A 12,368-nucleotide genomic window follows, 5' to 3' on the forward strand; every position below is an offset into this window, starting at 1 on the left:
CCAATTTGGTAATAAAGCTCATTATAGAAGAACATGGAAATGTATTACAGTTGCCTAACAGAGAAAATTTTCCAGTGCTGCCAAATAGTCAGCCCTGGCATCACAGTCCCCCCCCAGTTTAGGGCAGCTGAAATAATGACATGCAAATTACTCATGCCAAGGCAACGTTGGATAGGGGCAAGAAGAAAATTAGGAAGTGACAAAATAGGTACTTTTCAGACCAACAATAATTTAAAATCTAGTCAGGGATAGACCTTTGTACTCCAAATTTCCATACGCAGAGTCAGAAGTTTTGCAGCTCTGTAGAACCTGGCTATCCCAAGCAGATCCAAAAGCCAGCATGGCAGCAACAGCAAAAGCCCTCCCAGTACTGCTACAAACAGATCTGAGGGCACCATGTGTCCTACTTTGGTTTGGAAAACTTGCCCTTCCTCCCCTGGGGACAGCAAGTTTGACCTATACAGTGATAAAAAGCTGGAATTTTTGCAAGATCTGAGACTAACTACGATGAGCCTGGGTAAGCAGACATCGCTTCTGAGGAGGAAGAGGGTTGTGGCATCAGCTCTCCACAAGAAGGAAAGGCATTTTGTTGCTCTAAGTTGCTGCCTAAAGCAGAGAGATGAAGCAGAATGTAACACAGAAAACAATTCTCAGCCCCCCTCATCCATTTTCATTTTCATAAATACTACATTAAACTCTGACATGACCTCCAAAATCCATGTTCACATTCTTCAGAAACTGTCAGGTACAGTCAGAGAGGACAAGGGCAGCAAACACTACCAGAGGAGAAGCTTTAGCTAGAGAAAGGGAATCAAGTTACCAAGCTGGACCTGCTCCCCTGACAGGTCTTTTGCAAATCAGCCACACCTACCTCTATGAGGATGAAATGCCAGATATGCAGAGCTCCCACTGTCCCTCGGCTCTGCAAGGAGAAGGCTCAGAACAGAGCACAAGGCTGAAGGGGATGGTGGTTCATGGCAGATGAAGCAGGAACTGCACACAAGAGGTGGTGCAAAGAAAGATAACTTGGGATCTGCATTCAGCAGGCAAAAGTTTTTTCAGCATGATTCACCAACACCAGTTCCCATCAGCCAGGACTTTGCACTCTTCCAAGTACTTTCAAATAAGCCAAAGTCATTCAGCCCAGGACCAAAATGAACAAGCTTTTTGATTTACAAACTGTGACTTGAAATATTTCTATTCCTCACACTTGTTTGGAGTTTTTGTTGGCACAGGCAATAGGCAGAAAACAACAATTTACAAACTCATGGGACTGAAAGTATCTCACAGCACACAGTGACCATTAAACACTTTATTGTTTAGGAGGGAACCTTGGAAGGGAAGAAACACGCCTGCTGGTGTAACCGATGGGAGCATGCTAGGAACAGTTAATCCTAACAAGCTAGTCAGGGTTACTTCCAAATACTTCAGACCCCTTTCTTCAGAGCAAACAGACAAAGATAACAGCTCTTGGAACTCAGATGTGGATTGGTGAAACCAAAGCTAGCACAGGGTGAACCAGGCTCATATTGGGCAAGCCTCCAAGCTACAAGCTGTGCTGGAAGTACCTGGGGTCAATGTGATTCTTTACACTGTAATAAAATAAAAAAAGGAAACAATAATGTCCCCCTCTCCCGGGACCCTCCTCCCAACTCCAGGAACATCCATTGAGACTGATACATGCAGGCAATTATAAGAGGAATCATGTTGTTGTCTTGGACCGCAAAGGGCAGAAGGCACTGGTTTTGGTCAGTGTCTGTCCAGAAGGATGCTGGGGCTTCCAAGGGCGTCTGTGGCTCTTGTCCTCTGCTCTTTGGTGGCTGATATTTATCCAGAATTAACTAACAGCTCCTGGAGGAAAAAGGATACAAAGGAAAAGGCAGCAAGTTAGTTATGCAGCTGTTGACATGGGACTGTTTCCTTCGGAAATGAAGGAGTAATGTTGGCAGATCACAGAAAATCCCACAGAAAATAATCAGATTTTGCCTGCTGTAAAACACCGAGACACTCAAGGGGACAGAGGACTGTAGAAGCAAGACAGCAGGTTACTTTATCAAAGGCAAGACTCATTCTGTGAACAATAATATATGGTCAGTTGCAAATGATTAGTTTATAAATCCTATGGCCTAAAGCAGGAGAGAAAGGCCATGGTCTCAGGTCAGCCTCAGAGCAGCTGGGTCGCAGGAGTGAGTGTAGCTCCACGCTAAGTCTCACCCTCAGCAGGACATGGGAGCGATTTGATTAGCTGCCATCAAACATGCACATACCACTCGCTCATCCTAGAACAGGGTCAACATAAGAGTGAGCACTAGAGAGGGGAGAAGAAGAAAGAGAGGAACTTGGAGACTGCCCTCCTTCCTGACATGCTTGACAGCCTTTATCCTATTAAGACCCAAACCCTCCTAAAATTCAAAGCCAAATCATGCCTGCTTTGTCCCCACAGCAATCTCCTGTCTTCTATGCGATACATCCTCAGATCCTGCAGGTATCAACATATGAGCTGTGGGCTTCCCAGGGGTAGAAAAAACAGGAGGCTTTTGAGCTTTTTAGGATGGAGACTGCAGAGCCTGCTATGGCCTCTTCCTATTTTTATCTTATCACTCCTATGAAGTCAAAGAAATCATACCAACAATGCCACCAGCAGTGGACAGGAACATACCTGGCACCACCTATAACACCTCTCCCTCTGAGATTCTGGAGTATCAATGTTGGACTCTACTTCAAAACCTAGGTAATCAGCTCTTATGCATCAGCAGTGACATCTTCATATCAACGAACTGCTGGTGTAGTGACACAAACAGCAGAATTGCATAGGGTGAGCCCATCAACACACTACTTTTGCCTTGTGCTCTGGATATGTGCAGTTCCATTTTTACAGAGTAGACAGTATTTACCCATGTTTAGAGGACCCTGCTAAAGCCAACCACAGAAAGATAACTGAATAGTTAGCTGCACGTGGTCTTACTGCCTGTTTTTACTAGGGCTGGATTTGAGCTCAGTTCTACTTTCTAGACACCAGCCTTTCTTAGAAGAGAAGCTGTGCTTCCTCAAATGTGAATCAGAAAGGAGAACACCACAAAATAATGACGGTAGCACACTGTCACAAGGTGAAGATGTCATTTGGGCTACTTGTGCATAGCAGGCTGATATTTGCTGCCTAACACCTGCAAGGTCAGCATATTCAGTCTACATTGACCATGCATCTCCAAAGACAGCCCCATCTCTAACAACAATGAACTGGAAAAGATTCCACGGGCTCGGGAATAAAGAGAAAATTGTTTCCCAAATTATTTAGACAAAGCTTATCCAGAAATCTGACAAATGAATAATCAATATTACTTGACTGATTCTAATTTCCCAGGTAATTTTTCTCATCATTAGTGACTTAAAAGTTTTGCACAGAGCAGTACATTTTAAGAACTCCAATAGCACTCACACAAGTTGTAATGAGCAAAGAAGCAACAACCCACAATCAATTTTGCAATAAAGTAATTTGCTGTATTCACACTGTAACACTTCAGTGAAGTGTCGAGGAATGCTACATTTTGTGAAAAAGCCACCGATGTGTCCACTCTGTGATTAACCCTTACAGAATATAGTAACACCTTGATATTATTTAAAATTACTTTAAAGAATATTATAGTTACACAATTTCATGTTCAAAATCATAACTACATATTTTTACTCATTTCAGGAGAAAACACAAATAGCCAGCGCTTAACCTTAATCAGTTCTTTCCAGCCTAACCTACCCACATACTGGGGACGCATCGAGCTGGAGGCTCACAAAAATTCCTTGTGCAAAAACATCAAGTTCCGTCTCACTCTGGATGACTAAACTTTCTCAAAATCTTTTGCACAGTGAGCACTGGACCCAGAACTGATGGGCTGCCAGGAAGGCCAGACACCAATTTCCTGCTGCGCAGCCCTCAGCAAGGGAAGCTTCTGCAAGCAAAGGATGCAGCCGCTGATCAGCCCATGCTGCTCCCAGCAGCAGCCTGATAGAACTTCATCTAAGACCATCTTGTGCTGGATGGAGCACCAGTTCACGTCCCCTCCCTCATTAGGGACATGGAGTGCTATGAAGGTTATAGGGTTGGCAGTTTTGCGGAACTGAAGCATTCCCAGTACGCAATAGCCTGCACAGAGGGATGACTTTCCCAGCTGTTTCAGACTTTCCTGCTCAGATGCCAATCCAGATCCACAGCATTTGCCATGCCAGTGTAGACCACTACCATCCTGCGCCCTCTAATATTGCTAAGGTTCAATTTACAAATAAAGTGAAACCAGAGTACAGTCTCTAGCTGGCTAAGAACCCGTGCTCCTCTGGATCTTCTGCAGAACATGCCATGCACTGCAGGCACGGTTAACAGCTAACAATGCTGGAGGCCAGAGGTCTCCCCTGCCAGCTACTGCAGAGCAGCACACAGCCACCGCATGTTGCACAGCAGAAGCTTTGTAGTCTCATGGTCTGTTAGCCCATCATATAATTCTATGCTTGTTAGAATACACATATAATTGTTTTCACTGTTCCTAGGCCATCAGTTTATAAACCTGTGGCTAACTACTTAAAAGCACAGTTGCATCAGTTTCATGCCTCACATGCTGTGTAATAGCATGGAAGGACGCCACATCTCTGTGGCTAAACCTACTCTTTGCTAAGGTAACCATTTACAGCAGCATTTTAATTCCATAGAGCTTTGCAACCATGCCAATAGAGCTTTGGCACCCCTTCATTTTCTTCCAACCTGGAATCCTCCCTGCAAGATGCTACCAGGCTGCTACAACACTTACCTTGAGCAGAAGGAGCCAGGAAAGTGAAGGAGAAGACCTACCTCTCCTACATGCTCTTATCATGGCATATGCACCAGACGAGTTGCATATGCAACAAGTCCAGGCAGCTTGCAATCACATGCTTCTCCCACACGACAGGATATTCCCAATTAATCGAGCTGAGGCTCAGCCTGAAGAAGTTCGGTGCCTCATCACAATATAACAGCCCCACAGTCGGCATTAGCTGGTCTCTGCTGTAGTCTTAGCAGAATAACAGCTCAGGAAACAAGCAGCCTTGGAGTGCACTGCACGCTCACTCTAATGAGAGGCGACAGCACCCTTCTTGCACAGGGAGGGTAGATTATTTTTAATGCCACTGCCAATGCAATGTCAGGTAGACACCAAGTTCCAGTCTCGATGAGCTCCAGCGCAGCACCTCTACATATGAATACTGTGTCCATAACAAAGGGGTCCATACAAAGGCAATTCCTCACAGCTGTGGCTGCAGCACAAACAGCAACAGCAATCTGTTCAGTCCCAACAGTAAATCCAGCTGGAGAGCACGCAGTGCTCTGCTCCATGCCTCTCCTGGCAAGCAGGGCCCTGACCCATGCACTTCTATCACTATGAGACCTTGCTTGGGAACTAAAAGGACTCAAAACTGGCTGGCTGCTCAGGTGACACAGCCTGCCACTTTGCAGCACCTGTGGGGAAGCCAGTAGCTTTCCAGTTCTGGTTCCAGTTGAGTGAGGAGGAAGGGTCGAGCTCTGCAAGTAGATCTACTCCACACACCTCACCCCTGCTGAGGAGGGGAGAGAAGGGAGTCCAGTCCATGCCCAGCACAGTCCTCCTTCCATAACAGAGAGCTGAGGCCTTGGTACTAGCATCAGAGCAAGCAAGTCTTAGCAAAATTTTTTTTAAGGCACTGCTCTCTTGTCTTCCTCCTGTTCCTTCTCTGTCAGTCTGTATCCCAGCACAGGAGCTCAGGGCTGCCTGGCAAGTCCACAGCATCCTCTCCGCCTCCCGCAGTCACTGGTCAGCTCTGCGCCTCAGTTCTTGGCCTCGCTGGAGACTCAGAGTCAGTGGAGGAGTCTCCTTTCTTGAAAGCCCAGACCCTGAAAAACTTCCTCCCTCAGTGTTTGCCAGAGGCGCTGTTTGCCAAGCCTCAGCTGTGCTAAGACGTATTTATTTAACCAGCCTTTAGTCTCACGGGGTAAACCCTGCAAGTTTCCTCCAGCGAGTGCCTTGCCTTTGTTCTAACATTCCTTTAAACAGTTGCACCACAATATTCACACATATGGGCACTGCGTAGCTATGAAGAAATCAGAAAGCTGATCCCCATGATAAATGACTCGGTGCATTTGGAGTGTCAGTGACAAAGTAGAAATTAATCTCCATAGTTCCAAGTTCCCTGCTGTGCGCGGGCAGCTCTCTCAAAACCAGAATACCTGTTGGCATACCACAGATTTTAGTAACGTGGCCACACAACTTTTTCACCTCGGTTAGTCTGGAAAGAGGCACTAATGAAATACAAAATTCCTGACCTGTCCTAAGATGGGTGTTCAAGGGCTTTCCACTGGATAAGGCATTTGTTGCAAGGCTATTAGCACCCCAAAGTGCTGCAAGGGACATTTGAGTCACTTTGGTTTGATGTATGCTGTAGGTATTTTTTGGTTATGTGCAATTTGTTCTGTTACATTGAGGGTATTGGCTATTTTGTGGAGCAGCTGTGCTGACTAATGGATTACAGCACTTCTGTGCCATACAGTTATTGCACAGAAAAGCCTCTCTGTCTCTCTCATCCTTCAGGAGTCCAACAGTTGCTGTCCTTGGGTTTGGAATAAGAAGGGGCAGGAGTATGCCTGGCAGCAACAAAAAACATTAATTCAAAAAGCTATGAAGAGAGTTTTGTTTTCCCTCTTCTCTGTACTGGTGTTAATAGCTTTGCAAAGCAGAGAAGTTCACCCAATGACTTCTTGGCTACTTCCCCAGATGGCGTCTTCAAAGCTGGCTTGACAGCAGAAAAGATGCCTTTCAAAATACTCACCAGACACATTGTCAGAACACCCCAGGAAGTGCTTTCACGTGGAAGTCCTGGGTCTACGTACCCCACCAACAGAGTGCAAGAAACAGAAACAGTTTTTCTGGTTTCCTTTCCCCACTCCTCACTCTCCTTTGACTCAGAAGAGCCGACACACTGCTTTGCTCTGCCTTGACACCTCCCATTGCTCTGCATCACCCAAATACAAAGTTATTCACTAGCACAACTAATCTCTAGCTGTTTGGAGACTCACCTGTTTGTTCATGCATTATAACATTGATTTCCTCCAGACAATTGTTCTGATCATTGTTCTAACTCACAGAGAGCTCCTGTCATTAGCCTTGCTTAACAGGAAATGTTTTGCCACTGACTGAGCAGCTCTGCAGTAACTAGACTGAAGGAAAATCATCCCAGTTGGGGAGCTGCATCTCCCCGCTGAGGTGGTAGCCCCAGACATCGCAGTAGGGAACATGCTCAGTTCTTTTGATTTAGGACATGTGCTAGAAAATACCGGGGCCAGAAGGAACAAACACTGCTCTACAAAGGGCCACTGCTGAAAGGATGGCTGTTAATTAATCGGCATACAAACTGAGGGCGGTTTTTGTTCAATCAATGTTAATTGCATTTAGTCTCGTTCTCACCATTAAGAAAAGACACCAGGCCAGGCTGATGCTGCTAGTGCCTGACATGCAAATTCCACCCACGACTGGGAGGCAAGGCAGGAGGACAGAAGTAACGGAAAGAAAGTAAATAACCCTTCCTCGTCCCTTTTGCATCACCACACAATTTTATTGGGTCTGTTCCATTATTTAAACAATTTTTGTTTTCCAATAACATTACGGGGGAGCTCAAAGGATGAAAATCAGACATGGAGCATTTCACTACTAGTTATTCTTGCTCTCCTGGGTACTAGCTTAAAGCTTTGCTAACATGCACAGTCCTGCCTATTCTGCTTCTGTAAAGGACTGAAATACAGAAAATCACTTATGTGAATCAGTGTCTGCTTTTTAGTCCCAGACCGGTCCCAACAGACCTGCCAGTGCCCCTCAACATGACCTACAACTGCTGACTGCCACCTTCCATCAGCTCTGCCAAAGCCTTTCTCCTCTCCTTGCTACTGACCACAACTCCACCATGTGCCAAAGGATGCTGAAGTCTCTTCCTCTAATGTTTTATAACACAAAGTAGTATTTGCTATTAAACAACCTCTGACCAAATTTGCCTTGTAAGTCAGTGCACGTCTGAAGCCTGAACTTCCCAGGTAAACCACTAGCGCATCCGCCAGCAATTTGGCTCTGATCTGGGGACTGTGCTACTATCTGCCCAGCCACCTGCTTGGGAAATGGGAGCGATCATCTCACCTCTGCAGGAATCAAGCCTGGAGGCAGAGGGGGCTTTTGCACCACAGGAAGCCCAAGGTGGTGGATTTCATGACTGCTGGCTTATTACTTCTGCAAGAGCCTTGAGTTTTTCCAAATCAGTATCAAGAACAATAATAATAAAGACCGGGCTCTGTCTCTGCCTTCCCCCTGTGGCAGCACACAACGCTTACCCAAAGCCAATGCTTCAGGTTATCATAGATTTTTCTTTATCCCTCAACAAGTCTTAGTCCCATTGCCTCTCACCGCATGAAGTGGACATATCACAAGTGCCGTGAAGGACTAGCTGAGTTTTAAGTGGTCTGAAATGGCTCCACTAGACTTGGTCAAGATTGCTTTAAAATCATTTCCCATTAGGACTGTGACCCTCTCTCTTTACAGCAAGCATAATGACTCTACCTCAGGGGAAGATAATTACATCCCACTTATCTATACACATCAGAAAGTATACACTACAAACACTACTGCGCCTTTCTGGAACAAGTGAGAGAAGGCAATGCAGGAGGAAAAGGAGATAACACTGGATGCCCCTCCATCCTGCAACTGGAGTCACCCCGAGCATTTCACAAGCTCGTGGATTAGCCCCTGGGAGGGATAAAGGGATCCAGAAAGCACAGAGTGTTTCTAAAGCAGAACAACGACAACTCATACAAATCCAACTCTGGTTTTGCGAGGATTAAAATGAACTTCACCCAACTGTGAATATCCGTTTCCAGAGCCAAAAGAAACGGAAAACCACTTACTGATGCAAGAACATTTCATTATTTCAAACCCTAAGCCCAATGCTTCCAAAAATTAAGGACAGGCAACAGTAATGTTATTGCTGGGGGACACTGGCTGCAGGGGTTTAACTGCTAAACTGCCAAGCCGTGCTCCGAGTACAACATAATGAAACAGTATACGCAAATAAAGGCAACTTCTCCACACTCATTCCTGCTCTTGCTACCTGCCCCCAGGATAATCAGTAGGAAAATAAAAGAAAAAATAATCCCAGAAGCCAAGAGACTTTGGATTAAGTTGTATAAATGACCTGTTACCTCCTAACACAAGGAAGAAAGAAATGCAATAAATACCTGCAAAGCCATTCCAGTATTTTGGATTAAATGGATTACAGAAATGGAAAGTACATGATGCTATAAAACAAGATGCCAGAAAAGTGTAGGAATTTGAATCAGGCTGGCAAATGATCCCTGCAGACTACTGAAGAAAATTCATAGAGAGAAGGAGTAGAGAAAGGATACAGTAAGAATACTGACTGATGAACACTGTTGTTAGGACATGTAAATTCAGGATGTCAGACTTCCACTTAAATCTACTTCAGCCCTGGAACAAAAATAGCAAATCCTACTGTTAAAAGCACTGGAAATAGGAAAGTCAGATATGCCAAACCTCATTTCAGGATAGGTTTCCCCTGTGCATCCCTCAAGATTGAAGTTTGTGACTTTAATTATTCCTGGAACATTGTGTATATAGGGATTCAATGCAGGGATTACTAGCAGGATCCTTGTTATAAGTGCCACTTCTCAAACAAATTACACTTCACTGGATGTCAGTAACATACACAAGAAAACAAATTAGATAAAGGCAGCAGGATGGCAAGATACAGATCTGGTGCAACGAAATTTCACAAGGTCACCCAGAAAAATAGACACTTAGAATATAAACTCCTACAATGTTTCTAATTCCATGGCATATTAAAGCTTCACATGACCCAGACACGATACACCTTCAATACACCAGTGGCTCCACACAAGTCTGAGACCAAGCCTATCTGAGACATGCTTTCTTATGAAGAAATACAATCAGGCTGGGGGTAGAAGAAAAGAGAGAAAGGACATAGAAAGAGCAACCCAGCTGTCCTCTGAACTCCTAGGAATCACCCCATCCCAACCCTTGCCTCTGACGGTTCACAGCCAAACACTGATGGACGGGAGAAGCCAGGATGAGAGGATGCCATTTTGTTTGGAGGCAGATACGGCAGCTCCTTGGCTGCAGGGCTTCTTCACAGGGTGATCCCAACTTTGCATTTTGCCCTTCCCGATCTCATCCAGGAACAGATTATTAACCTGCACTAGTTCTAACGAGCATGTCTTTAACTCTGGGAATTTTCATGAAGTTGGAAGCACAGGAAAGTCCAGTCCTTAGATAGAGTGCAAAGAGCTGCTGAAAACACTTCACAACCTCTCAGCTACTGCACTGTGCCTTTGAGATGGGACCTCAATAGTGGTTGTTAAATTCTCTGCCTGGGGATTTCACCTACCACTTATGAGTGCTATTAAACCCTGCAGTTTTCCCATGCGCTACAGGATGGTAAGCGCTGCCTGGAGGGTATGCGCAGGAGTCCTAGGCTCTGTTGTCAGACTCCTCCCAACTTTGCTCAGCAGCCATAGATACGTCCCCCTCTTGGTTTCCCATTCTGTGCACAACAGTAATGCTACTTACCAAGCACAAAGAGGTAAGATTCACCAGCAAAAGATGCTAAAGAAATGAAAAAAAAACCCAACAAAAAACAACAACACACGCTTCTCAAGGGATCCATCCCTTTATACCATTTGCATTTAGGCTTCAGATGAAATCTAGTGCTTTATCTTGTTGCTTTCTAACTCACTTTAGCAGGCTCCTGTCCTGGATAAAGAGATTTCCTCTCCAGGTCAGGGTAACATGTCCACATTTAAGATATGGCTCACTCCTGTCTAGTCCAGCTTCATATACCAAGCCCAGCGGCAGGCAGAGACAACTTCTCCAGATATCCTTTTTCTATGCCTAATTCTATTTCTGCTCAGTGATACAGTGAAATTCCACGCAGAAGTATTATGAGCTTGACTGTCTTTATTTGTTTAACAGTTCACATTTTCATTAAGCTGTTGCTATTCGGCAGCCAGTAATTTTATTTGTGTGATAGCCATATTCATCTCACCTGTATGGGTGTAGATGTTGTTCTCCTTTTCTTCTGGCAGAAGAGGCAAAAATCAGCCATGATAGAGCCAAGACATGACTGGGAATTCTCATGTCTGTTTGCAGATTGGTGTGGGATATAACTTCTACCTGCTTTTGTGAAACATCTCCAAAAGACTAGGGTCACAATAAAGAGCCTACAGGTAAATTAAAAAAAAAAAAAATTGTACTGGGAGACTACCTCCACTGCGCAGGTAAAAAACCAAAAACTGAAATTTCTTTGAGCAGAATCAGCCCCTTTGACTCAGCACTGCAACTCTTCTGCATCAGAAGCCTATTGCTGACTGAGCATTTACAGTATTTGAATATCAGATTTTAAAGAGTTAAATATGTGTCTAACTCTTGCCAGTCTTTAAGTATCTTGAAATATCTGGTCCCAGGAGCTGCAAGATCTGATTAGATCACAAGGAAGAGAAACCTCGTTGGTTGGCCTGCACCAAGCCCCAGTTAGACAATCCTCTACCAAGTTCAGGCAACTAGACAGAGAAATAACAAGCATTTTGAAATGTTAATGACCTGAACTGAGACAGTCATATGACCCAACCACACCTCTTAGAGGTTTCAGAAGTCACCCAAAAAACCCTAAACATTTCACTTTGCCACTCCTCTTTTAGTACATCAAGGAGTGGAGGAGCAGGGAAGCCCTGCCCCCTGCATGAGCACTGGGTCGGGAACACACAGTCCAGGCAGGAGAGCACTGCATGTTCCCGCCAGGCACAACATGCGAACTGGAACAAGAGGCTCTGGACAGATTGGGAGGCCATGGAGATGTTTAGTCATGTGATTTCGTGCAGATGCCCAACCACAGGCACACCCAGGTAGCAACCTGCATGAAGCTGCATGCTCAGCCCTGAATGCAGAAGCCATCGTAGTCAGTATCTCAGCAAGAAGGATTTGTTCTGAGCAACTGCCCACCGGCACCCAACATAACCGATGCAATTAAGAGAATAGCAGATAAGATGCCCTACAACCTGAAACATGAATCTGAGCAAACAAAGGGAGAATAGTGAACACCGGGAGATGCATCTTTATTTCTCAATCAATGTCTCCTCCTGCATAAATTCCAAATCCTTCTTTCAAGATTAAAAACCTTTACCATGTGAAAAAAGCTCAGAATTTCTCTAGCTCCTTCCCGTCCCTTTCCCTCTTCAGAGAGCACCCCAGTAGAATACCAGAAGCTAAAATAAGCCACAAAAGCCTCCTAAATAATTATCTCTCATC

At 44.9% G+C, this 12,368-nt stretch overlaps 1 protein-coding gene across 3 annotated transcripts in view; it reads right to left on the reverse strand.

Moving 5' to 3' along the window:
* Positions 1-1,297: 1,297 nt before the first annotated feature.
* The window catches only part of CHCHD6 (coiled-coil-helix-coiled-coil-helix domain containing 6), a 117,803-nt gene continuing 106,732 nt past the window's right edge, over positions 1,298-12,368 (reverse strand). For all 3 annotated transcript variants that reach the window (XM_075096013.1, XM_075096011.1, XM_075096009.1), the window contains one exon: positions 1,298-1,851. In XM_075096013.1, the coding sequence (XP_074952114.1) occupies positions 1,828-1,851 (24 nt within the window). In that variant the 3' untranslated portion in view covers positions 1,298-1,827. The remainder of the gene's footprint in view (positions 1,852-12,368) is intronic.

Source organism: Phalacrocorax aristotelis, chromosome 6 (assembly GCF_949628215.1).
Source record: "Phalacrocorax aristotelis chromosome 6, bGulAri2.1, whole genome shotgun sequence".
NCBI classification, from domain to species: Eukaryota; Metazoa; Chordata; class Aves; order Suliformes; family Phalacrocoracidae; genus Phalacrocorax; species Phalacrocorax aristotelis.